Source organism: Cnephaeus nilssonii (assembly GCF_951640355.1).
Source record: "Cnephaeus nilssonii genome assembly, chromosome: 2".
NCBI classification, from domain to species: domain Eukaryota; kingdom Metazoa; phylum Chordata; class Mammalia; order Chiroptera; family Vespertilionidae; genus Cnephaeus; species Cnephaeus nilssonii.
This window is the reverse complement of record NC_137073.1, coordinates 36,310,507-36,336,158: the sequence shown is the minus strand read 5'-3', so window position 1 is coordinate 36,336,158 and position 25,652 is coordinate 36,310,507. Positions and strand designations below refer to the sequence as shown.

General features: G+C 44.6%; 1 protein-coding gene across 1 annotated transcript; it reads right to left on the bottom strand.

The window, feature by feature from the left end:
• Positions 1–692: 692 nt before the first annotated feature.
• On the bottom strand, positions 693–24,857 carry LOC307105261 (NXPE family member 3-like). The gene is made up of 6 exons (XM_079780946.1): positions 24,567–24,857; positions 16,149–16,263; positions 8,518–9,242; positions 4,383–4,456; positions 4,064–4,276; positions 693–1,820 (listed from the first exon to the last, which is right to left on the bottom strand). Exons 1-6 carry the CDS (start codon positions 24,608–24,610, stop codon positions 1,288–1,290), a joined length of 1,704 nt encoding a protein of 567 aa, XP_079637072.1. The 5' UTR covers positions 24,611–24,857; the 3' UTR covers positions 693–1,287.
• Positions 24,858–25,652: the final 795 nt, after the last annotated feature.

Here is a 25,652-nt window from a genome sequence, read left to right as displayed (position 1 = left end):
TGCGACTGCTAGGGGGCAAACCAATCATCCAACTAAACCCTGTGTCACGACAACATCTGTGATATGCTAATAGAAACCTAAACAAACCTAGGAGACGAAAAGATAAGGAAGGTTCTTTACCAAGGGAAGATGATGCAAGCTCAAAAAGGCATGATGCAACGACTCATGCCTTGGACCCTCCTACTCAAGATTGCTGCCTATGCAAAAGATAAGCTTAGGTCAGTGATGGGTAACCTTTTGAGCTTGGTGTGTCAAACTTCGCCAAAAAACTGAACATAACTAGGGTAGTGTGTCACTTTGAGGAAAAAACATTATTTTGCAAATGTTTCATCCTCAGGAGCAGCAAATGTTTCATCCTCGGCATGCAGCCGCCTCAGCGGCCGCGTGTCATCAGAAATGGCTACGCGTGTCAGTGCTGACACGCGTGTCATAGGTTCGCCATCACTGGGTTAGGGCATGCATGCCTGTGGTAGAAGGAGAGAGGGAAGGGAATGGCACTGGAGTGCTCCCTGGAGAGAGAGAGAGAGAGAGGGAGAGAGAGAACCCATTGTCGCCTTTTAAATTGAAAGGTAAAAACTGTGATAAATAGCAAAAAGGTTTCTTTTGTTCTTATGAAAGAACTCTGTAAGAACTGAAAGCTGACACAGGTTAAGGTTCTTAAGACCCAAGCTGTGAAGATGTGGCTGTGACTATGACACATTGTGCCATATTAAGGTAAAATAACTCTGATAAGGAGGGGAGGGAGAGTGGAAAGTTAAGCTGGTATGTATTTATCTCACCTTTATTCTTTAGCATTATTTCACCAGTGAGGCTAAAAATTTTCAAATTGCTATAATGCAGTGTTTTGTTTTGTTTTTTCTTTTGGATTTGAATTTATTTAATTTAATTTATTTTTTTTAAGCAAAAACAGAAATATATCATTGGGAAAATGTATCAAATGACTAACCCAAGAAAGACCTTCTTGCCCTAACCGGTTTGTCTCAGTGGATAGAGCATCCGCCTGCAGACTGAAAGGTTCCAGGTTCAATTCTGGTCAAGGGTATGTACGTTGGTTGCATGCACATCCCCAGTAGGAGGTGTGCAGGAGGCAGCTGATCGATGTTTCTCTCTCATCGATGTTCCTAACTCTCTATCCCTCTCCCTTCCTCTCTGTAAAAAATCAATAAAATATATTAAAAAAAAAAAAAAAGAAAGGTCAGACAAGGGGAATAATGGGCTGAGAGGCAGGGCTTGCAGGCTTAATCATCAGGCAAGCTTCTCTGACCACACAGCCCAAGGCAGAAGCGCTCAGGTGGGACAGATGAAGGAGAGGAGGAAGTGCACCTCGTTTTGGACAATGAGCCTCACTGGGTGGATGCTGTCAGGCAGGGCCAGGCTGGAGGTCATTTCCCAGGCATCCACAAAGGCCACACGGAGGTCAGCAAAGGCGGCTCGGAGGAGCCGGTTCACCTGGAGGGTGAACCAGTCACTGCCATACACGGACTTGTAGCCAGTGTTGGCCAGTTTGATGACCACAAGAGTGTGGGGCTCCCGGGCCAGCAGCGCAGCCACAGCTGCCCGGATCCCTGCCAGTCGTTGCACAAAGATGGATGGAGGGAAGGTGGTGAAGTGTGCGCCCAGCCCCAGCACCACCACAGTGTGGGGGCCCCCAGCCAGGCCCCCCAGCTCCTGGACCACAGAGTGCAGGGAGGCCACGGGTGTTCGGAGGGAGCGCAGGGGCCAGCCGTGGGCCCGCCAGTGCAGCACTATGTTCCGGGTGGTCTCTACGGCCATCAGGGGCCCTGTCTGATACGTGGCGTGTAGATCCAGCGGCTTCAGGGCTGTAGGGAGGACAAGAGAAGAGGCTTAGGGGTTAATACAGGACTGTATTTCCTGGTTTAAAAATCTAGCACCATTTTCCTCTATCATCCGATGGCCCAACCACCGCTTTTGCTCTCCTTAACCTATAATATTGTCAGTGACCACCTAGTTACCAAGTCTAAAGACCCAATTCTCAGTCCTTCATCTCCCTAGTTCCTTGAGCATTTTGTGTATTGATTTTCCTTTGGAATCCCTTCCCTTTCTTAGCTGTCACTCTCTACAGTCTCCTTTCAGATCTAGCACTCCAACTCAGATTCATTCACTGGTTCCACCCCTGTATAAAGACTTGACAGGCTGGAGATTCAGGGTTGTCCAGTTTATGTCTTTGCACAATGCTGGCCAGCCTAGGGGCCCAGAGACTCCTGAAATACAGGCTGTCTGCTTGGTCATGTGCCCTGGCAGACAGCTATACACACCTACAGGAAAAGGCCCTTATTTTCTTTGCACGAAGTCTCTACTGGCTTGCCCCACCGTGTGCTCCATGGCTGTGTGGGCACAGAGGGGCACCTTTCTCTAGTCCACAGAAAGGTGCCAGATCAACTAGCACAGTCTCTGATTTTCCCAACCTCTGCCACGAGCTTCCATTCGTCTTTAAAAACAGCTTTTGGCTAGAAAACTCACCCACTCCACCCGGCCATGAGCAGAATTGTCCCAAAATGATCCTGGGAAGTCACTCAACGTTGATGAGACATTGAATTAGTTGGGAGCAGAGCTCCCTTTTTTTCCTAAAGGGAGGGGCTGCATCTAGACTGACCCTCCTGGACGGTGGGAGCTTCAACCCTTCAAGCAGGAATCGACATCCCACCGGCCTCAAGGTCTCCAGGTGGAGGCAGCAGGTGTTTTATAACATCTGTGAGCAAAAGGCAGCCCACATGTGTCTTGTGCCAAGAAGCTTGTAGGTAAGAAGGAAGAACTATGGCGTGTGTGTGTGTGTGTGTGTGTGTGTGTGTGTGTGTGTGTGTTTGTGTGTGTGTATGTGCGGGGTCTCCTCCACTAGAGCACAGACCCACCCTGTGGGCCCCACACACTCCCTGTAGAATAGTGGGAAAACAAGTGTGGGACGGGGCTGGGAGCTGATGCTCTTTCTCTCCTAGACTCTCATGTTGCCTCTTTCTCCAATAAAGCACATCCCTTAACTCCTGATACGTTATATTATGGAGTTTGTGCCTGAAAGGCAGAGACCCTATGTGACACTCTCACCTCCTTGAATGCCTGTCTTCAGAGGGATAAATACCAAAAGTCTGTCTGAAGCTCAGACATCTAAATGCACTTCCAATCCCATGTCTTCAAATGCCTCATCCGCATGCTCCACAGAAACCCCTCCCCCACCATCTTTTTAACCCAATATGAAAAGGTATAAAATAAATACGCCATCTTCTCTCAGTCCTGTCTCTTGCTCCCATATCCAGTAAGCATGTCAGTGACTTTTATTCTGAGTTCATTTTATGGTTATCCATAGTAATCTGATCACCTCCCTGCATTGCAGAACCAATTAGCTAACAAGACTGTGAATTTTTCCAGCATACTACTTCCTTTATTGCTGTCACTCTATTTCTTGTACCAATTTAGCCTCTCATCACCTCACATGTTGACCATGCAATTGTCTTATAACTTGTCTTTGATCTTTTTTTTTTCAATTCAATCTATCCAACAAACCACAAACTACTTAAAAACAGTTGGAGTCTCCCAAATGTCACAACACAAACCCCCTGGTTTCTCTACAATTATTTTCTTAAATTCCAACTCTATTCCTCCAGTATCCCCCAAGCAACTAATTAGTTCCGGCCAAGGCTACTCATGGTTCATCAAACATATCTACTCTCCTGTTAAGCAGGCGTCCTCAAACTATGGCCTGCGGGTGTTTTTGCCGTTTTGTTTTTTTACTTCAAAATAAGATATGTGCAGTGTGCATAGGAATTTGTTCATAGTTTTTTTTAAACTATAGTCCGGCCCTCCAACGGTCTGAGGGACAGTGAACTGGCCCCCTGTTTAAAAAGTTTGAGGACCCCTGTGAGCTTCTGATTAATTATTGAGATTATGCATAATCTGGGCATTGTTTCCCATCACTTCCTTAAGGGAACCCGGTGTCCTGTCCTTCTGTATCACTCTCCTGAATCCAGGTAGATGCTTTATGCCTTCTCAAAGCCTCGGTTCTGCTCTCTTTCTCTTAGGAGGTCTGCCCTCTCCCCTCACGGCCACTCACAAGGCACAGTGTCACGCAGATACTCCCACCACTGCCGAAGCGTGGAGTCCCCCAGCATGTGGACGATGTGACCAGCCAGGCAGCCCAGGATGCTGTCAACAGTGGAGAAGGAGCGGCCAGAGCAGGAGAGAGAGCGCCACACTCCTCGGTGGAAGAAGCCAGAAGGCTTTGGCCCCGGGATCCCAGGATGGCACAGTTGTTTGGGGGACAGCACTGTAAGCAATTGTTTGTAAACAAAACAATCAGCGGATACAGAAGAAAACTAAAGCTACAGGCATGGGATAAGCGCTGCCTTTCTGTAGGCCCCAGTGTTACTTACCCAGGCTCCTATTGCTCTCCGTGGCCACCCAGATTGGAGAAATACCCTGAGGGAGGACCTTGTCTGTCACGTTCCTGAAGAGAAACCAATTGACAAGAAAGGAATCCTTAATGGAAATGTGTTATAGGAAGGAATTTGGGGCTAAGGTGAAATGGGGGTTCTTGGAAAAAAGGAAATTCTCAAAGTCAAGGGCATCTGGCTTTTTGAATTTCCTGGCCCCAGGATTTCATCAGTGTGGAAAGCAGATGTGTTTTAAAATGTACCTAGGAGTCCGGTGTGACTCAGTGATTGAGCATCGACCTATGAACCAGGAGATCATGGTTCTATTCCCAGTCAGGGCATATGCCCAAGTCCTGGCTCTATCCCCAGCAGGGAGCATGCAGGAGGCAGCCGATCAATGATTCTCTCTCATCATTGACATTTCTCTCTTTCTCCCTTCTTCTCTGAAATCAATAAAAATATTTTTAAAAAATGTACCTAGTATTTTGGTTTTATTTAGATATGGTAAGGTAATAGATCAGGAGATGATTGCCATGGAAAAAATAGTGATAGCATCCTGAGACGTGGGGACATGATACACCATGCAGGGCCACACGGGGGAAGCACCAGGGTTGGTCAAGAGGCATAAGGAGCAGGAGAAAATGTGGGCAAAAGTCTTGTGTGTGTGTGTGTGTTTTTTTTTTCGTTTTTTTTTCAGGAAGGAATGGGTGAGGAAAGGTTAACAGCTGAGTATGTTTAGAAATTAATAGTTTGAATAATTTCAGTGGGCTCTGGGCTATAGAGGTAATCTCTAGTTGTCTGGTACTTGGCCCTGAGGGATTTCAGGCAGGGAGATGGCGTCTGGCTGCAAGAGCCTGATAAAAGGAAGAGGAGTGGTGTGGACGCAGGAGGGGTGGGTTGCATATCAAAGGTGTGCTCAAGACAAGTTGTTTGATATCTCTAGGAGTCAGCTAATCCTGGGAGGGGCAGTGCCACAAGGCCCCAAGATGTCAAAGCATCACAAAATATAGAACATTAAAAACATGACTTATAGGTGAAGGTGATTGGGGCATTTTACAAGAAGTCTTAACTCTCCTGTCGGTCTCACTGAACTCACTCTAGTTGGACTTTCACTCTCACACTCACTCTCAGAAATGGCAAAATCCATTATCAGTTCTCAGCCCTTGTCTTTCCCGACCATTGTCAGCCCAGCAGTAGCTCCCTCCTCCTTGAGGCTTGTTTTCCTCTTGGTTGTCAGGACACCTTCCTCTCCTGGTAGCCCCTTTTGCTAGCCCCCTTCTCCTCAACCTCTTTATATTGGAGTTCCAGTCCTCACTCCTGTATTTCAATCAGATTCCCTCCCTGGGTGGTCTCACTCTGCTTCCTGACTTTAACGTTCACATTTAGATCTCCAGCCCAGTTTCTCTGTCAAAGCCCAGATTTGTGTATCTGACCATCTGCTCAATATCTCCACTTGATGTCTGATACATGTGACCACCTGCCTCACCAGAGTTTTCCCCACTTCAGCAGATGGCAACTCTGTCATTCCAGGTGAGCAGGCCCCAAACCCTGTAGCCATCTGAAAGTTCTCACTTTTTAGTACATCCCACGTTGTATCTCTCAGGAAATCCTATGGGTGCTGCCTTCACAATATACCTAGAAGTGAATCACTTTAGACACCTCCACCACTGCAACCTGAGGTCAAGGCCTCCTACCTTTTGTTTTCCTTGCTTCTCCCTTAACCTTCTGCAGTCCATTCTCAACACAGTGAGCCAAGAAACTCTTTAAAAATGTAAATCACATCAAGTCCATCTTCTGCTCAAAATCCTGCAGTGATCCCTTTAATCGTATACAGCAAAAACCAACATATTTAGAGAGCCCTTCCTTAATTATGCCACGTCCTTCCCATAATATCGCTGGTCTTTTCACCCACCACCTCCCTATTATTTCTAATTTTTAAAAATTGATTTCAGAGAGGAAGGGAGAGGGAGAGAGAGATAGAAACATCAGGAAGCAGGTGTGGGATTATTCCAGGGACTCTGGACCCAGTTGGAGATGCCTGTCCTAGTAAAGCTCAAGACCATATAGGCTTGGACAATGGACACTTTGAAGTGACCAGTGTGGACAGTTGACTAAAGAAGGAAAGATCCCTCATGGTCAAGTGTCAGTTCCTTGGCAGGACCCTAGACAAGGAGAACACTCCTCACCAGCCCTGTTGCAGCGGTCCTCAACATTTGACTAAAGTTGATGTAAAGAAAACACTTGAGCTTGGGTTGCAAATTCATGCCCACTACACATTCATCACACGTGTGATTATCTGTTTAATGCCTGTATTCCATCAGTGCACTGTTAGCTCCTGCAGGATGAGGCCATTCTGCCCTGTTCTCCTCTCCCCAGGACCTCCAGGACTTTGGATGGTATCTAGCACACAGTTGGGGGTGGGATAAGACTCAAGAGAAGCAAGCATCTGAAATCAGATGATAAAAGTTCTTAGCCCTTTCTGCACATTGATTTATTTGTTTCTTCCACAAGTCTATGACAGTGGTATTATTATTATTATCCTCTTTACAAATGAGAGAACAGAGTTACAGAGAGGATAAGTAACTTGCTAGAGATCACATGAATACAAGCTGAAAACAGTAACAGTTGGAGAAGGGATTCAAATCTCGCAGTCTCACTCCAGAGACTCTTGGGTTTTCCTCCAAGCGACATCCTGAGACTAGGATGTCAGTATTGAATCTTAGATTTATTTCCAGTTGACTAATGCAAATGAGATAGGTGGTTCTCCTTTTCTGACCAAAGGGAGCATGAAAATTGGTCCTGGTGCTAAATTGTTGTCAGGAGGTAAATGTTAGTGGGAATTCGCCAGACAAGAAGAGTGCTGAGAGCCTCCAGAGATGGGTGTCTGGTGGAGCTGGCACCTTGGGTGTCTCCAGCTCAGCTTGCCTTGGTGCTTTATCCTCTCAGCAGCCAGTGATAACTTCCATGCTCTTTGGGGTCATGGAGCACCAGACAGCTCACCTGTCAGTCCTCCCACCTAAACATCTCTGCCTCTAGCCAAAACCGGTTTGGCTCAGTGGATAGAGCGTCGGTCTGCGGACTGGAGGGTCCCAGGTTCGATTCCGGTCAAGGGCATATACATTGGTTGCGGGCACATCCCCCGGTGGGGGCGGGGGGGTGCAGGAGGCAGCTGGTCGATGTCTCTCTCTCATCGATGTTTCTAGCTCTCTATCCCTCTCCCTTCCTCTCTGTGAAAAATCAATAAAATATATTAAAAAACAAACAAAACATCTCTGCCTCTAGCTCTAGCCTCTTCTCTTTCTTCCCCCTCAGAGGGGGTGTCCCTCCACTTCCTCTCTTCCCCATCTTCTGGGAGCCTGTTTTTACCTCCTTCTCCTACTGTCTCTTTACTGGAGACAAGATGCCTGGACCTCCCATTTAAAAAAATGCTTCCCTCATCCCTGGGGTCTCTCCAGCACCAGCCCTGCCTCTGATCTCAAGGCCAGTAGGACTCACTGTGAGCAAGTCTGTTTTCATGGTCTCCTCTCCTTCAATCCCATTCTCTGTCCACCCAGGCGGCTTGCTCCCTGAGACAGAGGTCGATTCTCAGCCTCTTTTTGCTTGGCTTACAGGCTGCAGCCTCTGTTTCTGTCTCACTCAGTGAAGTCACATCCATCCTCTCTACTCTCTGACCATACATGCTGGTGACTTCTAAATCTACATCTCTCCCCGCAGGGACCATCAGTGGGGGTGGGGGAGGGGGAAAGGGGGGGGAAATTAGGACACTTCTTTTTTGCCAGGGGTCTGTGGTTCCTCTTTAAGTTTCAGCTAAATTGTCACCTGCCCTTACCATCATAGACCAGATGGGGTGCTCTTTCTCCATGTCTTCAAACTACGCAGTGCATACAGTTAAGCACTTATTACACTTCATGTTTTAAAAAGTCATGTATCTCTTCATTGAAAATGTGTAGAAGGCAGGGAAGCTGAGGCTTATGCATAAGTAGTCAGCACTTGGCATGAGCATATAATAGGTGCTCAGGAGGTGTACATAATAGAAGTGAATAGATGAATGATATGGGCAGCGGCTCAGGCAGAAGACTCATAGGGACCAGGATTCAGGAGTTGGGGCAGTTTCCAAGAATGCTGGGTTTCTTACCACAGCAGCAGGGCCTCCTCTTGTGGTGTGGTCACATTCCAGTAACGTCCACTTGAATGTCCCACCAGTGAGTCGCAGGGCAGGGTGGGTGGTCGAGCGCAGAACCAGAGCTCCCCCGAATCTTCATCCCTATAGTGACAGGTAGACTCTTCCTCTCCAGTTAACAGGGGGTTAATATTGCAAGTCACAATTTCTTCATATCCTGTGGGTCCCCGAAAATAGCCCATGAAATCGACTGTGGCCCATTGGTCCCTCCAGATTCTTCGAAGAACCCCAACTGCCTCACTGGAGTGGATTAGCCGAACTTGCACCTGGGCCTGCCCAGACCAGAAAAGGGGGAAGGACAGCAGGTATGTGCCATTCTCCAGATCCTGGACATTCCCAGGGACCCCTGCCTTCAAGTCAGGACCCAGCAACTGTGCCCGAAACAGATCCCCGCCATGGGTCTTGGGCCTGCCTCGATGGTCTCTGGCAACAAGGATGGCCTCCAGGTAGCCTCCCAGGACATAGCTGGCCTGAGCAGGACCCTTCAGGTGGTAGGTGGAGGTCTCAGAGCTGGTGGAGGCCAAAAGGTCCTCACCATCTTCTGGGGTCAGAGGCCAGTGCAGAAGGCGGGTCAGGTCCGAGAACTCCTGGGGGAGAGAGCCAGAGGATTTGTGGGCAGGGCGAGGCCTTGGGGACAGAGGGACAGCACTATCAGGCCAGGAAACCCTGGTATACAAGATCTGTGGGGAGAAAAAGAGGAGCCAGTCAGTGATTTTTGCCTCTTCATATTTTTTTCTGTAAAGAAGTTTTCAATTCACCAAACTTAGTCCTCCTCTGCTTGGTGGGTCTCAGGCAGGAATCCTATCTGCCTTCCTTTTTGCTGCCTCTGACCCAAAGCTGTTGTCTGAGCCACCACCACACAATCTGCAAAGACCATCTCATGTTTAAAAACATATTTCTGTGAGTTTTGCTAAATCCCAGAGAATAAATAACATCTCTGTCTTCTGGTCCCTACTGGCTTCTGCCGATCACCTGCTTACCTCTGACACACACATTCCACTGCCTCCAGAGGGGGTACAGGCTTGGACCCACTCCCATCCTTCATCTCTAGCCCTCCCCAAAGTCCATCTTTTCTCTCTGGACTCTAAAAATCAGAGTAAATCCACCTTCCCCTTCTATTTCTCTTTCCACAACCTCTGTCTCTACTAGACATGTCCATCCTGGACTTAGAGGGAGAATTTCCATCCTGGACTTAGAAGGAGGAACAGTTAATGGAGTGGACATGAGGGGTCCAGGGGCACAAAGGTGAGTCATGTACAGATAGAATGGGTTTGGGGAGGGAGTAGGCTGGGGCTCCAGTTCTCTTCAGTCCCCAACAGAAATCCAAGTCGCAGGTAAGCACAAACCTAAGTTGGCCTTGCCTCATAGGAAACACACATATGGTTCAAAATCATAATACAACTGCTTAGCAATTTCTCCCAGGGAAAGGAAGTTAATACAGTTAGATGGCCCATCAGCATTTGATGGTCTCTAGCATTTATCTACCCTGCGTCTGATTTACTTTCTGACTACACCTTAGCATCAAGGATCTTGACCCTCATTCTCAGCATTTCCTCACAGCATAGATATTGAGTTATATAAACACACTCCTGGCCATTTTATATTACCAGGTCTCATAAGGGCCAGGGCACTAGAGATGCCCAAATACCTCTCCTTACATTTTTCCTGCATAAAATCAACATAAGCAGGAAAAAAATATTTTGGAAGTACATCAGGAAGAAAGAACTGGTACAGAGGGGAAGGGGCAGAAGGAGATATTTCCTTCATGCAAAGTATTGAGAGCTATCCAAGGGGCCCTTAATTAAGTCCCTGGAATTTGAATTTTTCTGTGTCATGTCATAGGAGTTGCTGGTGCAGTTTGTGACCGAGAACTGGGGTGGCCACTGTCTGACCAGAGACCAATGTACCATGTGGTTAAGAGACATATGCAATTGGGGAATGAGACATGATATGATGGAGAACCACAAGAGACCACCAATGACTCTGGGAGTGGCTTAGGATTAAGCCCTTTATCCACAGGACCTATAGGAGCCACCGCCCCTTCTTCAAGCCAATAGCCAATGAGCTGGTCAGCAACTGTGATCGAGAAGCGATGTCCACTTCACTCAGGTTAGTCACAGGAAGGATCCTGTTTACTTTTCAATCTCTTGATTTTTCTTCCCAACAGCGAAGGGAAAACAGAGGGAAGAAGAATGAGAAAGGTATGTGTGAGCAGAGCATGCCTCTCTCCTCAACTCAAATCAGCTGGAGCCTCTGACACCCACATTCCACTGCCACCAGACGGGGTCCAGCTGGACTTGGCAAGAGGGGATGGAGGGAGAAATAGGACATAAGGTTGAAGTTGCAAGTAAATAGCACTGAGTCTTAGACAAACAAACTCGGCTGATATAAGAACTGAAATTGACTTAAAATTTATGGAATTAGACTGAGATGTGGTTAAGGAAGCTCAAGGAAAGGATAGCATTCAACAGACAGTTGATGGCAACAATGGGAAGAATTAATTTTTCAAGTTTATACTCCAACTAGGTCCTCCCTAAACTGCTTGCATGTTTTTTAGTAAGCACAGGCTTCTGGTCCCTGCAGGCACATCGTGATTTATAGCTGCCGTCTTGAAGCTATATTTTAGCTGCCTGGGCTTCAGCAAGGAAAAACTGGGCATCTGCTATTGACTTTGATCTAAAGATCTGTTCCTAAAGCTAGAGTTAGATTACCAAGACAAGAGAGCATAGGGGTTTGTTTGTGTTGTATTTCAAAGTATAGCCGAAACCGGTCTGGCTCAGTGGATAGAGCGTCGGCCTGCGGACTGAAAGGTCCCAGGTTCGATTCCGGTCAAGGGCATGTACCTTGGTTGCGGGCACATCCCCAGGAGGGGGTGTGCAAGAGGCAGCTGATCGATGTCTCTCTATCATCGATGTTTCTAACTCTCTATCCCTCTCTCTTCCTCTCTGTAAAAAATCAATAAAATATATTAAAAAAAAAAAAGTATATCACCTCCACCTTAGGTCAGGTTGAGGGGGCTCATCTTTCTAGGGATAGATAAGGGTTGGTAAAAAAAAAAAAAAAAGGAATGCAAAGAAAAAGGTGACATATAAAGGCCATAATGAAGGAGAGGAAAATACACTAATTTAAAAAGCATGTGAAAATATTAAAAGCGTAGTTGAAACCTTCTGAAGTGACTAGGGAACAATGGAGAGAAATATCATGCCAGAAACAAACCCTCTTCTACAAAGAATGATGTGACACTGAAATATTTTTGCCGATATTGAGTAACACAGGTTACTCAAATACCGAAAAATGCAAAAATAGGAGAAAGGCAAATGTGTTAGTTAGGAATTGCTTTTGGCTGGTAGTAACAGACAGTACCTTCAGTAGCATAAACAGAGAAAGGTTTATTTTTCTCACAATAACTGTCGGGAAATAGATAATTGGTGGCCTTAGTTCAGTGTCTTAAGGATGTAAGGGCAAGGTCTGTGTGATTTCTTGACAGTTCTCTCATGGTCCCAAGAAGGCTGCCGGAGCGCCAGCCATCGTATTTACTTTGGGATCAGCAGGAAGGAGGAATGATATAGCACCAAAACAGCTTTAAAAGTCCCACACTGCAACTTTTGTTTATGTTTCATTGACCACTCTTGCCTGTAGTGGAGTCTGGACATACAGTCTTCCCCCCTTTCCTTACTGGGTACAGGTTTGGGTTAGCAGGGAAGAATAGGAGAATATTTCTAGAATGAGGCAAAAGCTTCAGAGCCACCAAATGTAGTTCAGGAATCTGCTGAAGATGAAACCAACACGGGCTGAGAGAGAACCTACCCCCCAGGAGGCATGTTTCATGGGACAAAGCAATTTCCATGCAAGAAGCAGTGGCCACAGCCTTGACACAGAGCACAGAAGACAAAGATATGGTGATGGATTTTGTTCCATTGTGCCACTTGCAGAACCCACAGTTTATGCAGCAATTGAATATCAGGACCATGGAACTGAGCAGGGAACAGGAAATTAAGACGTTTTAAACATACATGATAGGGGGAAGATGGGCCCTTTAAGTAAGAGCTGATGATGAGGATCTGTTACTGCACATTTTCACATGCTTTTAAAATTCGTTATTGCAGATTTTCACATTTTTCAAAAGGAAAGAGATAGCCCAAACCGCATCCTCTGCAAGAGGAAGCAACATGCAGAGGTGGATTTCCCCTGCTGCTATTGTACGCACAGGACACAATCACTCACAGCGGGAGAAGTTTCCCAATAAAATTTGAGTTCATAGGGTGAGCCTGGGCCCCGGGTCCGGGTGAGGCCGCGGGCCCCTGGATCCGGGTGAGCCTGGGCCCCGGGTCCGGGTGAGGCCGCGGGCCCCTGGATCCGGGTGAGCCTGGGCCCCGGGTCCGGGTGAGGCCGCGGGCCCCTGGATCCGGGTGAGCCTGGGCCCCGGGTCCGGGTGAGGCCGCGGGCCCCTGGATCCGGGTGAGCCTGGGCCCCGGGTCCGGGTGAGGCCGCGGGCCCCTGGATCCGGGTGAGCCTGGGCCCCGGGTCCGGGTGAGGCCGCGGGCCCCTGGATCCGGGTGAGCCTGGGCCCCGGGTCCGGGTGAGGCCGCGGGCCCCTGGATCCGGGTGAGCCTGGGTCCCGTGTCCGGGTGAAGCCGTGCCCCCCCTGGGTCCGGCCGAGACCAAACCAGAGGGAGTCGGACCTGCATTATCACCATTTGTCCACCATCCAGAGCTGAGGGGTCAGTGCCGACATGTACTCATAAGGAACTGGTGGACATTGATATTGGGTCTCAAAAGAACTGTTGGTCCAGAAAGAAACACACTACAGACTGATTTTTTGCCTGTCAGCATAACTATTATTGCCCGTCGCACACTCAATTCTTATAAGTACATCTCTAGTGACACATGATTTCGCTCATCTAGGGGAAATGATGAACAACATGGACTGATGAACAAGAACAGAACCAGAAACAAGGAGGCACCGATCGGACTATCGGGCCTCAGAAGGAGGATAGGGGAGGGTGGGGGGAGGGGGGAGAGATCAACCAAAGGTCTTGTGTGCATGCATAAGAGCCTAACCAATGGTTAAGTTCAACAGGGGGTTGGGGCATCCATGGGGAGGGGTGTGGGATGGGAATGGGGGGATGAGGACAAATATGTGACACCTTAATCAATAAAGAAATTTAAAAAAAATAAATAAATAAAATTTGAGTTCATAAGTTGTGGACTTTGGACAACCTATGCAGAGCAACCAGTAGTCTGGTGAGGCTGAAACCAAGACACTTTCCTCTTCTTTGCTTATTGACTTATCTTCAGATACCTCTGAAGCTCAGCTCTGGTCTTTGGCAAAACCAGAGGTTGGATTATATTACGTACATGGCTCTAGGAACTTTGTTTTCTGGTTTGCTGCTCAGAAGAATGAGAATTTACCATCATTTTCTAAATCAAGTGGGTGTGAGTCTTGTGTGGTGATGATATAAGAGTCCTATTGGCCATGGAGGCCCTTCTTGCTTCTTTTCTCTCTTCCCCCATCTCTGAACTCTTAGGACCTGCATACGTGAGACAGTGATTCTGCATATGTGTGTCTCTTGTGCAGATCCAGCTCTCCTAAAGGCAGGTTTCCAAATGTCTAGAGTTGGGGAACGTGTTTCTGACTGACACTGTTGGTTGCCTATCCAATATCCCATTTTTATTTGGGGTAGAATAAAGCCAAATGTGATATATTATCATCATGCAATACATTATTATTGGTCCAAGCCAATAATGACATTCACATTCCACATTTTTTTCAATTTTCTTGAAAGTTTCCCAGTTCTGGTTAATAAGATATGAGGAGAGATCTGGAGAGAGGTATTGGGGACAGCTTCCACTCACCTAATAAAACGGACCAGCTTGCTGCCCTATTTTATTTCCACCTTGGATGTGGTTACAGTGCCTGCAGATGCATCAAGCATCTTGCAATAAGAAAGGCCAGCCCTAACTGGTTTGGCTCAGTGGATAGAGCATCGGCCTGCAGACTGAAAGGTCCCAGGTTCGATTTCAGTCAAGGGCATGTACCTTAGTTGCGGGCACATCCCCAGTAGGAAGTGTGCAGGAGGCAGCTGATCGATGTTTCTAACTCTATATTCCTCTCCCTCCCTCTCTGTAAAAAATCAATAAAATATTTTTTTTTAAAAAGAGAAAGGAAAGGCCATTTCAAACCTCGTTTCTCTTCCACTCCCCACATAATTCTGGTGCTGAGTGTTATAGGAAACACTCATATCATGATAGGATCTCTGGCTCTTTCTTTGTGTCATGATGCTGAGTTGGCACAAAGTGGGATAGAAGTGTTTCTGGAAGACATTCCTATTCCAAGACTTTTAGCTATAACTTAACTATATGCAGGAATGACCGAAAATCACATTAAATAAAAACTAAATGTTCCTCAATTCAAACTTACCTTAATGGACAAAAAAAAAAAAAAAAAAAAAAAGCCTCTGACTACTCCAACATCACCTGACATGAAGGAAGCTGTATTAGAAAGATTCATGACCTTACCAGGTTGAGATTAAAATATTTCACTATGTAAATTTCACAAAAACACATGACAGTGTTAGCATCCTTCCCAAGGTCTTGGAAGAGAGAGAGAGGAATTAATTTGTTAAGGAGAAAAATATTAGTGACCATAACCAGGTTAGGCCTGGATTTCAATATATATAAGTAGATGAAGGAACTGAATTTCCTTAGTATGGAACTGCCTGATTGATGGGAGAAAGTGAAGAGGTTCTGGGATACAAGAGGACAGGGTGGCCCAAAAACTTATTGGTCTATAGTCATATCAGGAAAAGTCAGTCATATCTTGGGGTAATCTTTTCCTCTTTCTCTTAAGATATAAACTCTGATATAGCACTTCTCTACGAATTCCTATTTCCTGTTCTCTGATACAGACCTGAGTTGGACTAAAAATAAAAAAGGATGTTTTGTCCTTTGTTCAAATGGTTTTCCTTTGTAAACACATAGATTTATATATTTGAGTTTTCTTTTGCTTGTTTCCCCTAGTTATTCCTGGTAAAGCTTCTTCTCCCCCCCCCCCCCCTCCTCCTTCTTCTTCTTTTCTTTCTTTCTTTCTTTCTTTCTTTCTTTCTTTCTTTCTTTCTTTCTTTTTTTTTTTTTTAAGAATTCAACTTTTTTAAAAAGCAGAACCAAGAGGAAAAGGAAACTTTTACATGTGCACCAGGTAGGAAGAGGGAACAGGGTATCCTTAGACAAGGTATGGAGGTAATAGTGGCCTTCTTAGTTTTAAGAACTGGAAAGAAGCCAGGAGAATTGGAACAGAAATATAACAATTTAGGGATATAGAAAGCATAGATAGCTTAGGTTTCCACTTTCCCCTCTAATAACTCTTTTGGGCTAGTGTTTTGGATACTCTTACAGCTGCTTCTACCTGATACTATGTGCTCATTCTCTCGCTACGAACTAGTCCCTCTATGACACTTCTGTTCTTGTATTAGAAACAGGAAAATGGAATGTCGAAATGGAGAGCTTCCCTTGGCCTCTTTTGCCTAGAAAGTAACTGGTTCATGCTCTATGGATGGACAGAGACAAGTGGAAAGAGGCATACTTACCCAAATTGCAATGACTGATCCCACAATCACAATCTTGTGCAACTTGAACTGCTTGATAAAAAGGTCTGTGGAAGCCTGGAGTTGTTTGCTAGACATCTGGTATGTGACCGAGACACTAGGTAGATAAAAGTGTAAAACCAGGAGGAGTGACATCATAAACATGATGAAATAAGAGTTTCCCACCATTTACCTACTCAAAGAACACCAACTCTGCTAATCACCCATGGATGAGAAGGCTTTTGTAGAAGTTCAGGTAGCCAGTGGAGAAGTTGCAGCACACCCTTGGAGCAATTATGATCCAGCAATTCTAATCATGTCCACAAAAATCTTATGTGAGAATGTTGATAGCTGCCATATTCATGATATTCCCCAAATGAAAAAAGTAAATATCCACCAATGGAAAAATAGATAAGCAAGTTTTGATATATTCATAAAATAAATAGCACTCAGCAATAAAATAAAACAAGTGCTTGGCCTATGTGACTCAGTTGATTAAATATTACCCCAGACTCTGAGAGGTCGTTGGTTTGATTCCCGGTCAGGTCACATGCCCAGGGCACATACAGGCTGGATCCCTGGTGAGGGGCATGAAGAAGGAAGCCTTGTTTCTCTCTCATTGATGTTTCTGTCTCTCTCTCCCTCTCCTTCCTCTGTCTCTAAAATCAATAAAAAAAATATTTAAAATAAAATAAAACAACTGACAAATGCAACAACAACAACAAACACAAAAGGTACATATTATATGAGCCTATCTAATAAAGAAGGAATATGCTAATTGACCATCACACCCTCACAAAGATGGCGGCAACCATAGCCAATAAGGAGGGAATAGGCTAATTGACTGTCAAAGATAGTGGCGCCCACAGCCACAAGATGGTGGCGCCCAGTCCCCTCTACCCCACAGGTGTGCGGCACAGCCGGGCCTGCCCCCAGGTGGGTCTGGCAGCTCCACATGCCTGCCTCTGGAGTCCCCCAGTCCCCACAGCCCCCCAGCCATCCAGAACTGGCCCGAGGTGCAGGCAAGCCTCAGATGGCAGCTGCCCAGCTAATGCTTGAGGCTCAGGCAAGCCTCAGATGGTGGCTGCCCAGCCGACGCCTGAGGTGCAGGCAAGCCTTAGGCATTGGCTGCCAAGCTGCCTAGGGCCGGCCCAAGGCCCAGGCAAGCCTCGGGTGTAGGCTGCCCAGCTGCCCAGGGCTCAGGAGGCTTGTGCTGCTGGCAGTGGCAGTAGCAGAGGTGTGATGGGGCACCACCTTCCCCTGATTGCCAGGTAGCCTCCCATCCCTGAGGGCTCCTAGACTGTGAGAGGCAGGCCGGACTGAGGGACCCCCCCCCCTGAATTTTCATGCACCGGGCCTCTAGTTCTTTTAATAAGAATTCTAGAACCAACAAACTAATCTATGATGATAGAAATCAGAATAGCAGTTGGCTGTAGTGAAAGGAGTTGACTGGAAGGGTGCATAAAGAAAATTTATAGTGTTCTGTAATGTTCTTTATCTTGAATTGGGTGGTGATTATATGGATATTACATTTGTCCAAATGAATTACACAATTAAGATCTGTGAATTTTACTATATATAAATTATATCTCAATAAAAATAAGGAAAAACAAAAATTAGAGAAGGAAAATATGTGTATTCATATAACTTATAACTAACTTCTGGACAGTATCAACATAATGGAGGTGGTGCATGGGGTAAGATTAAGGGATGTGATAGTATTTGTATTGATCAGGAGTGAATATACAGATATTGATAGACTTAAGGAAACAGGGGAGGTAAACATAAGACTAAAAATAGAGCCTCCTCAAACTATCCCAAAAAATCAAGAGGAAGGAAGACTTCCAAGCTCTTTTTACAAGGCCAACATTATCCTAATTCCAAAAACAGATACTCTATAAAGAAAGAAAATTATAGGCCAATATCCCTGATGAACATAGATGCTAAAATCCTCAACAAAATATTAGCAAATCAGATCCAGCAAAAATAAAAAGATCATACACCATGACCAAGTGGGATTTATTCCAGGGATGCAAGGTTGGTACAATATTTGCAAATCAATAAATGTGATATATACCATAAACAAAAAGGATAAAAATTATATGATCATATCAATAGACACAGGGAAAGCAGTGGACAAAATCCAGCTTCTGTTTTTAAAAAAATTCTCAGCAAAGTTGGAATAGAGGGATCATCCCTCAACATAATAAAGACCATATATGACAAACCTGCAGACAACATCATACTCAATGGACAAAAACTAAAAGCATTTCCCTTAAGATTAGGAACAAGACAGAGATGTCCACTTTTACCACTCTTATTCAGCATAGTACTGGAAGTCCTAGCCACAGCAAACAGACAAGAAGAAAAAATAAAAGGCATCCAAATTGGAAAGGAGGAAGTAAAACTGTCATTATTCACAGATGATATGTACATATAAAAGCTTACAGACTCCACCCAAAACTATTAGATTTAATAAATGAATTTGGCAAGGTAGTAGGATACAAAATTTATATCTAGAAATCGATGTTTTTATACAGTAATAACGAACTCTCAGAAAGAGAAACTAAAAAAATTATCTCATTTACTATTGCAATAAAAAAATAAGATATCTAGTAATAAACTTAACCAAGGAGGTAAAAGACCTGTACTAAAAAAAAATATATAGGATATTGAAAAAAGAAATAGAGGGAGATACAAACAAGTGGAATCATATGCTGTGTTCATGGATTAGAAGAATTAACATCATTAAAATGTCCATACTACTCAAAGCAATCCATAGACTCTATTAAAATACCAATGCCATATTTCACAGAACAAATATTTCAAAAATTTGCATGGAACCAAAAAAAGGCCCTGAATAGCCTCAGCAATCTTGAAAAAGAAGAAAAAAGTTGGAAGGATTGCATTATCAGATACCAAAATATACTACAAAGCCATTGTAATCAAAACAGCTGGCCCTAGCCAGTTTGGTTTAGTGGTTAGAGTGTTGGCCCATGGACTGAAGGGTCTCAGGTTTGATTCTGGTCAGGGGTGCGTACCTTGGTTGCAGGCTTGATCCCTGGTCAGGTCGGGACTGTGTGAAGGCAACCAATAGATGTGCCCCCCTCACATCAATGTTTCTCTCTCTCTATCTTTACCCCTCTCTCTTAAAAAAAAAAAAAATCAATGGAAAAAATATCCTTGGGTGAAGATTAACAACAAAAAGAAACCCACACCAAAAAACAAAACCCCCCAGCCCAGTACTGGCACAAGAACAGGCACATAGGTCAATTATAGCAAATAGAGACCCCAGAAATCAACCTATGCCATTATGGTCAATTAATATTTGACAAAGGAGGCAAGAGCATACAATTGAGTAAAGACAGTCTCTTCAACAAATGGTGTTCAGAAAATTGGACAGGTACATAAAAAAAAAAGAGAGAGAGAGAGAGAGAAAGAAAGAAAGAAAGAAAGAAAGAAAGAAAGAAAGAAAGAAAGAAAGAAAGAAAGAAAGAAAGAGTAAAGAAAGAAACTAGACCACCAACTTACACCATACACAAGAATAAACTTAAAAGGGATAAAAGACTTAAATGTAAGTTGCAAAAATCATAAAAATCCTAGAAGAAAACATAGTCAGTAAAATCTCAGACATCTCACACATCAGCATTTTCACCAATACATCATAGGGCAAGAGAAACAAAGGAAAAAATAAACAAATGGGTTTCTGCACAGCAAAAGAAATCATCAACAAAATGAAAAGTGACCCACTGTATGCGAGAACATATTTGCCAATGATACATCTGATAAGAGGTTAATTTCCAAAATATATAAAGAATGTATACAACTCAACACCATGAAGACAAACAAATCCAATAAAAAATGGGCAAAGAACCTGAATAGACACTTCTCCAAAGAGGATGTACAGATGGCTAATAGACATATGAAAGAATGCTCAAAGTCACTAATCATCAGAGCGATGCAAATTAAAATGACAATGTAGTATGGCTACCATCAATAAATCAACAAAGAGCAAGTGCTGGCGAAGACGTAGAGAAAAGGGAACCCTACTACACTGCTGGTAGGAATGCAGACTGGTGCAGCCACTGTGGAAACAGTATCGAGTTTTCTCAAAAAATTAAAAATGGAATGCCTTTTGACCCAGTGACCCCACTTCTGGGACTATATCTAGGAACCCCGAAACACCAATCAGAAGTAATGTATGCATCCCTATGATCAGAGAGAGCAGCGTTATTTACAATAGCTAAGATCTGGAAACAGCCCAAGTGCCTATAAGTAGATTAGTGGATAAAAAAGCTGTAGTACATTTACATAATGGAATACTATGCTGTGATAAAAAGAAGGATCTCTTACATAGATGGACCTGGATACTATTATGCTAAGCAAAATAAGCCAGTCAGAGAAAGACCAATATCACATGACCTCACTTATATGTGGAACACAATAACAAAATAAACTGACAAACAAAATAGGTCCAAAGGCAAGAATGCAAGGAACAGTCTGACAGATCTCAGAGGGGAGCAGATTGGAGGAATGGGAAGAGATTAACCAAAAAACATATTCATATACTATATGTATAGCCCATGGACACAGACAATAGTGTGGCAAAGGCCTGGGGTGGGGTGGAGGCTGGATGGAGGGGGCAAAGTGGGGTAAGTGGGGGAAATCTGTAATACTGTCAACAATAAAAAAAATAAATTAAAAAAAAGACTAAAATAGAATGTAAAATGTTCAAATCATCAGAAAAAAATTGATTCATTCATTGGAAAGCAGGGAAAGAGAAATAAAGTATAATAAATGTGAAATAAGTTGGAAGAAACGAGCCCTAATTTATACGCGATCATTGCAAAAAATGTGAATAGACAACGGAGTACAATCAGGAGTATCTGGTCTTGGTGGACATCTCACTGAGAAGAAGGGACTGTGTTTACCACACCCAACCTCTCCCAAACTAAAAGTATACTTTTATGGAGAAATTATCTTCCTCCTCCTTTGAGGCTGGACCTCAGAGAAGGGCAGGATTACATGGGGGCAAAGACAGGCATACTCCTAGGAATGCTTTGGTGGCTGGTGACATGTTTAAGTAGAACAAGACTGAAGAAGGACCAGGTGGCCCAGGAGCAAATCCCAGGAAGGGCCCAGAGGACTCCTAATATGGGGCACAGAGGCTTGGGGGCTTTTTCCGGTTGTCTAAAGTCAGAGAGAGATGTATGTGTTCCCTGGAAACCTGGCTTGGAGCTTGAGAAGCAGGCTTTCCACTGTCCAGCATGAATCCTGGGAGTGGCAAAGAGCTAATGCCACTTGACTCAGTGACAGCCTGGCCAGTGAGTTTGGGGGACTGTCAAGCTGAGGATAAACCGAAACTGCTTTTGACCCTCTGCATTAACTTCTGCCTGTTCTCTACTCTAGAGCAGCAGAGAGCCCTGGGCCAGGGGACAGTATAGCAAATGAGCGTGTCACCAGTATCAATGTACTTTTCCTTATTATTGTCTCCAATAGCATCCGTGCAGGGATTGAGTAAGATGTGATATGCAAGTGTAATTAAAATTATGAGGCCCCCCACACTGGCCAGTGTGGCTCAGTTGGTTGAATCTTGTCCCATGCACCAAGAGGTTGCCGGTTCAATTCCCAGTCAGGGCACATGCCCAGGTTGCAGGCTCAATCCTTGGTAGGGGGTGTGTAGGAGGCAGCCAACCAATGTTTTTATCTTTCTCCCTCTCCTTTCCTCACTCTCTAAAAATCAATACAACGTTTTTTGTTTTTGTTTTTTAAATTATGAGGCACCATAAAAGTGTGAAGCAGTAACAACAGCAGGAATATAGTATAGTAGCAACACAGGCCACCTGGGCAAATTTGGTGGCTGGTGACCATGTTTAAGTTCCACCCAAATGAGGATGGAAGACAGGAATAAATGTATGAAAGAGATTCCATTCCCCAACTGCTATTAGCAAACTCCAGATACACTCCCATTTTATTTCTTCTTTTTAAAAAATACATTTTTATTATTATTTTTTATTTCAGAAAGGAAGGGAGAGGGAGAGAAACATCAATGATGGGAGAGAATCATTGATCAGCTGCCTCCCGCACGCCCCCTACTGGGGATTGCAGGCAGGGCTATTTCTTTTCTTGAAACACTGTTGGTGGGATCTTAGCCTCCAATTCCACCTACCTTCTCACCCCTCTCACCTCTATTTAAGCACCTAGAAATTTCACCCTTACTTCCTTGTATCTATAGTGTTGTACAGACATCCTTAAAATCTAAAAGCCTTGCCGAAACCGGTTTGGCTCAATGGATAGAGCGTCGGTCTGCGGACTGAAAGGTCCCAGGTTCGATTCCGGTCAAGGGCATGTACATTGGCTGCGGGCACATCCCTGGTAGGGGGTGTGCAGGAGGCAGCTGATCGATGATTCTCTCTCATCGATGTTTCTAGCTCTCTATCCCTCTCCCTTCCTCTCTGTAAAAAATCAATAAAATATATTTTTAAAAAAATCTAAAAGCCACCAACAGTCCGGCTGGCATGGCTCAGTGGTTGAGTGTGGACCTATGAACTAGGAAGTCAAGGTTTGATTCCCAGTCAGGTCACATGCCCGGGTAGTGAGCTTGATCCCCAGTGGGGGGCATACAGGAGGCAACTGATCAAGGATTCTCTCTCATCATTGATGCTTCTATCTCTCTCTCCCTCTTCCTTCCTCTCTGAAATCAATAAAAAAATATATTTTAACAATAAAATAAAAGCCACCAACACTGCTCTAATAAATCCAGTCACCCTACACTCTTAGGCATCTGCTTCCAGCATGAATACCACATCATGTTTATTCAACATCTTAAACCAAAGGCAAATAATAATAAGAGAACTTAACTTAGGGCAGAGACAGCAATCTCTTCTCTGACTTCATAAAGCAGCTGCTGCCTACGCTTTTATTCCTCCCCATCATTTAGTAAGGTACTTATGTCCTCTGCAGCATTTATTTCTTGGGGTTGATGGAAAACCCAGGAATCCAGACCATTCTTCCTTAGAAACCCAGTCATCCTACCACTCAGTTGATCCTTTTCACTCCTGGGACTAGGTTACAGGATTCATATATTCTCCAACACAGCCTTAGGCCCTACGCAGACACTTCAGCTAGAGAAGACCAAGAAGAGGAATCAACCTAATTATAAAAGATGCACCAGGCAGAGTTACATCATAACTCAAAATCCCAAAGGGATGCCAGCAAAGCCTCCTCGGGGAAGTTTGTTCAGCTGACGGATGAATAAGTTACTACTGTATATACACTTGAACTTACTTTTGGAATTTGGGTGGCAATCAATGTACATGATTCCCCAACCAACAATGTATTCAGGGCCATCTAGATGATTACCTTGCATCAGGCAGTGGTCCATATAGGCAAAAAGGGAAGTGGGCACCATAGTGGCTGGGGTCCCTGCCACTGCCCAGTGTCATCTCCCTCTCTCCTGTGGCCCAGTTCATGAATGAAAATGAACATTCAGGGAAAGCATGAATTGGGCTACAGAACCACAGGGTCAGTGTTGGGCCTATTGGTATAGCACTGCGATCCAAGATACCTTAGCCCTCATCCCTGGATCTGCCCATTTGGACCTTGGTTACTGGCTTTTGGAAGGTGGACATCCAATATCCTATCCTAGAGATACTCCAAATATTCTCAAAAGAAAAGATTCATTTCATCCCCTCCCAACCACAAATCTACTCCCAGTTCTCCTCCAAGATTTCCTGTGCTAATTGTCATCTCTGAGGTCTCTTTCTTCATTATATTGCTCAAGTTCTCAGCAGTATTTAAACTGTTGACCACTTTTTCCTCCTTGAAGTCCTATCCAATATTGTTTTTTTTATAAGTGCCTGAGTCTCCTACCTTCCTACCACTCAGATGCTGTCTCATACTCAACATTCTATTTGTTAAGCCCTGCACACATCTCTTTCTCAAAGCCAGACCCCATGTCTTGTGCCCTTATTTGTATTCCACACAACATTAAGAACAGTAATTTGTCCAGATTGTGACCTTATTTTTATTATATTTTTAAAGTTTTGTTGTTTTTTACTTAGGAGTAGGATATTCTTTCTTTTTTAAAAGGTATTTTATTGAGTTCAGAGAGGAAGGGAGAGGAAGAGAGATAGAAACATCAATGATGAGAGAGAATCCTTGATGGGCTGCCTCCTGCACGCCCCCTACTGGGGTTCGAGCCCGCAACCCAGGCATATGCCCTTGACCAGAATCAAACCTGTGACCCTTCAGTCCAGAGGTCGACACTTTATCCACTGAGCCGGCTAGGGCCAGACTGTGACTTTAATCAATACTGGTTGCCTGATATTTACACTAAATGCCCTATTTCCTAAACCTGCATCCACCCTTTTGTCCTCTTCTCTTGCTCTCATTTTCTTCCTGAAAACTAAGCCCTCTTACCTCATCGCAGGATACTTCTCAACACTTCCTTTTCTTTCTCTCATTCCTCTATAAAGTCTTGATTCTTCTCTTCATAGCAGTTCACAGGGTAACATCCTGCTGATGGCACCTGCAAACACATGGGTGATGTGGCCACTCAAGTGCCCAGAATGAGGTCAAATGTGGGAAAAGGACAGCTGCAGCAAGAAAGAGAGAACCACACTTCTTAGCAGAATAAACTTAGAGAACACAACAGCAAAGACGAAATGTGGGAATAAGGCTGTAGGCAAGAGGAGCTTAATCATTGTAGAACAGTTTGGTCCAAACCCCCAGACAAAGAATAATAACTTCCTCTTCCCACTTACCATGTGAGCAGTAAATTTAGCCTTAAGTTTTCTAGCAGCAAGGTCAAAGCTAAAGGATACAAAATGTTTTCTTTCCCAGTATTGTAAGACAAAACTTTGTCAACTCCCTGTTAACTACACCATAGAAGACACAGGGAAGGGAGTTGAGTTGTTTTGGGGAGAACTTGAGATAACAAGGTCCCTGAGGGGAATGGGAGTTTGGCTGAGTAGGATCAGAGTTGCAAGGGCTAAGGGAAGGGAGTCAGGCTCAGGAGATTGCAAGGTAAGGATCCAACATGCTGGCTTCTTTTCAGGTCAGCAGGTTCCATGACAGGCGATGGTCACTTTCAGCTCACTCTTCCCTGAGTGTTCAGGCAAGGCTGGGTGCCAAATACAAAATAAGTACTCACCTAAAACCATATCCAGGTGGTTTCAGGCATCTACCTTATCCTCAGAGTATACATTGAAAGGCCTGGGCTCTAGCCCTGCTACTAGTCCAGGAAACAATTTTGAGCATGGTCTATAAAGTCCTCAGGGAGCTTCTTGGTCAGCTCTGCTATCTGACCTCTTGCCTCAGCCCACTCCCAACTTGAAAATATTGTGTAGTTTTGAGCATAACTGTTTCTCAGGCTGGAGTGCCCTTCTGAGACTCTGTGCCTAGATAATCCACAATCTTCTTCTCAAACTCAACTCAGGTATCTTTGTGGAATTCTTCTCTAGACCACAAAGGCTGAGTTACATGTCTGTCTTGTACATTCTCATA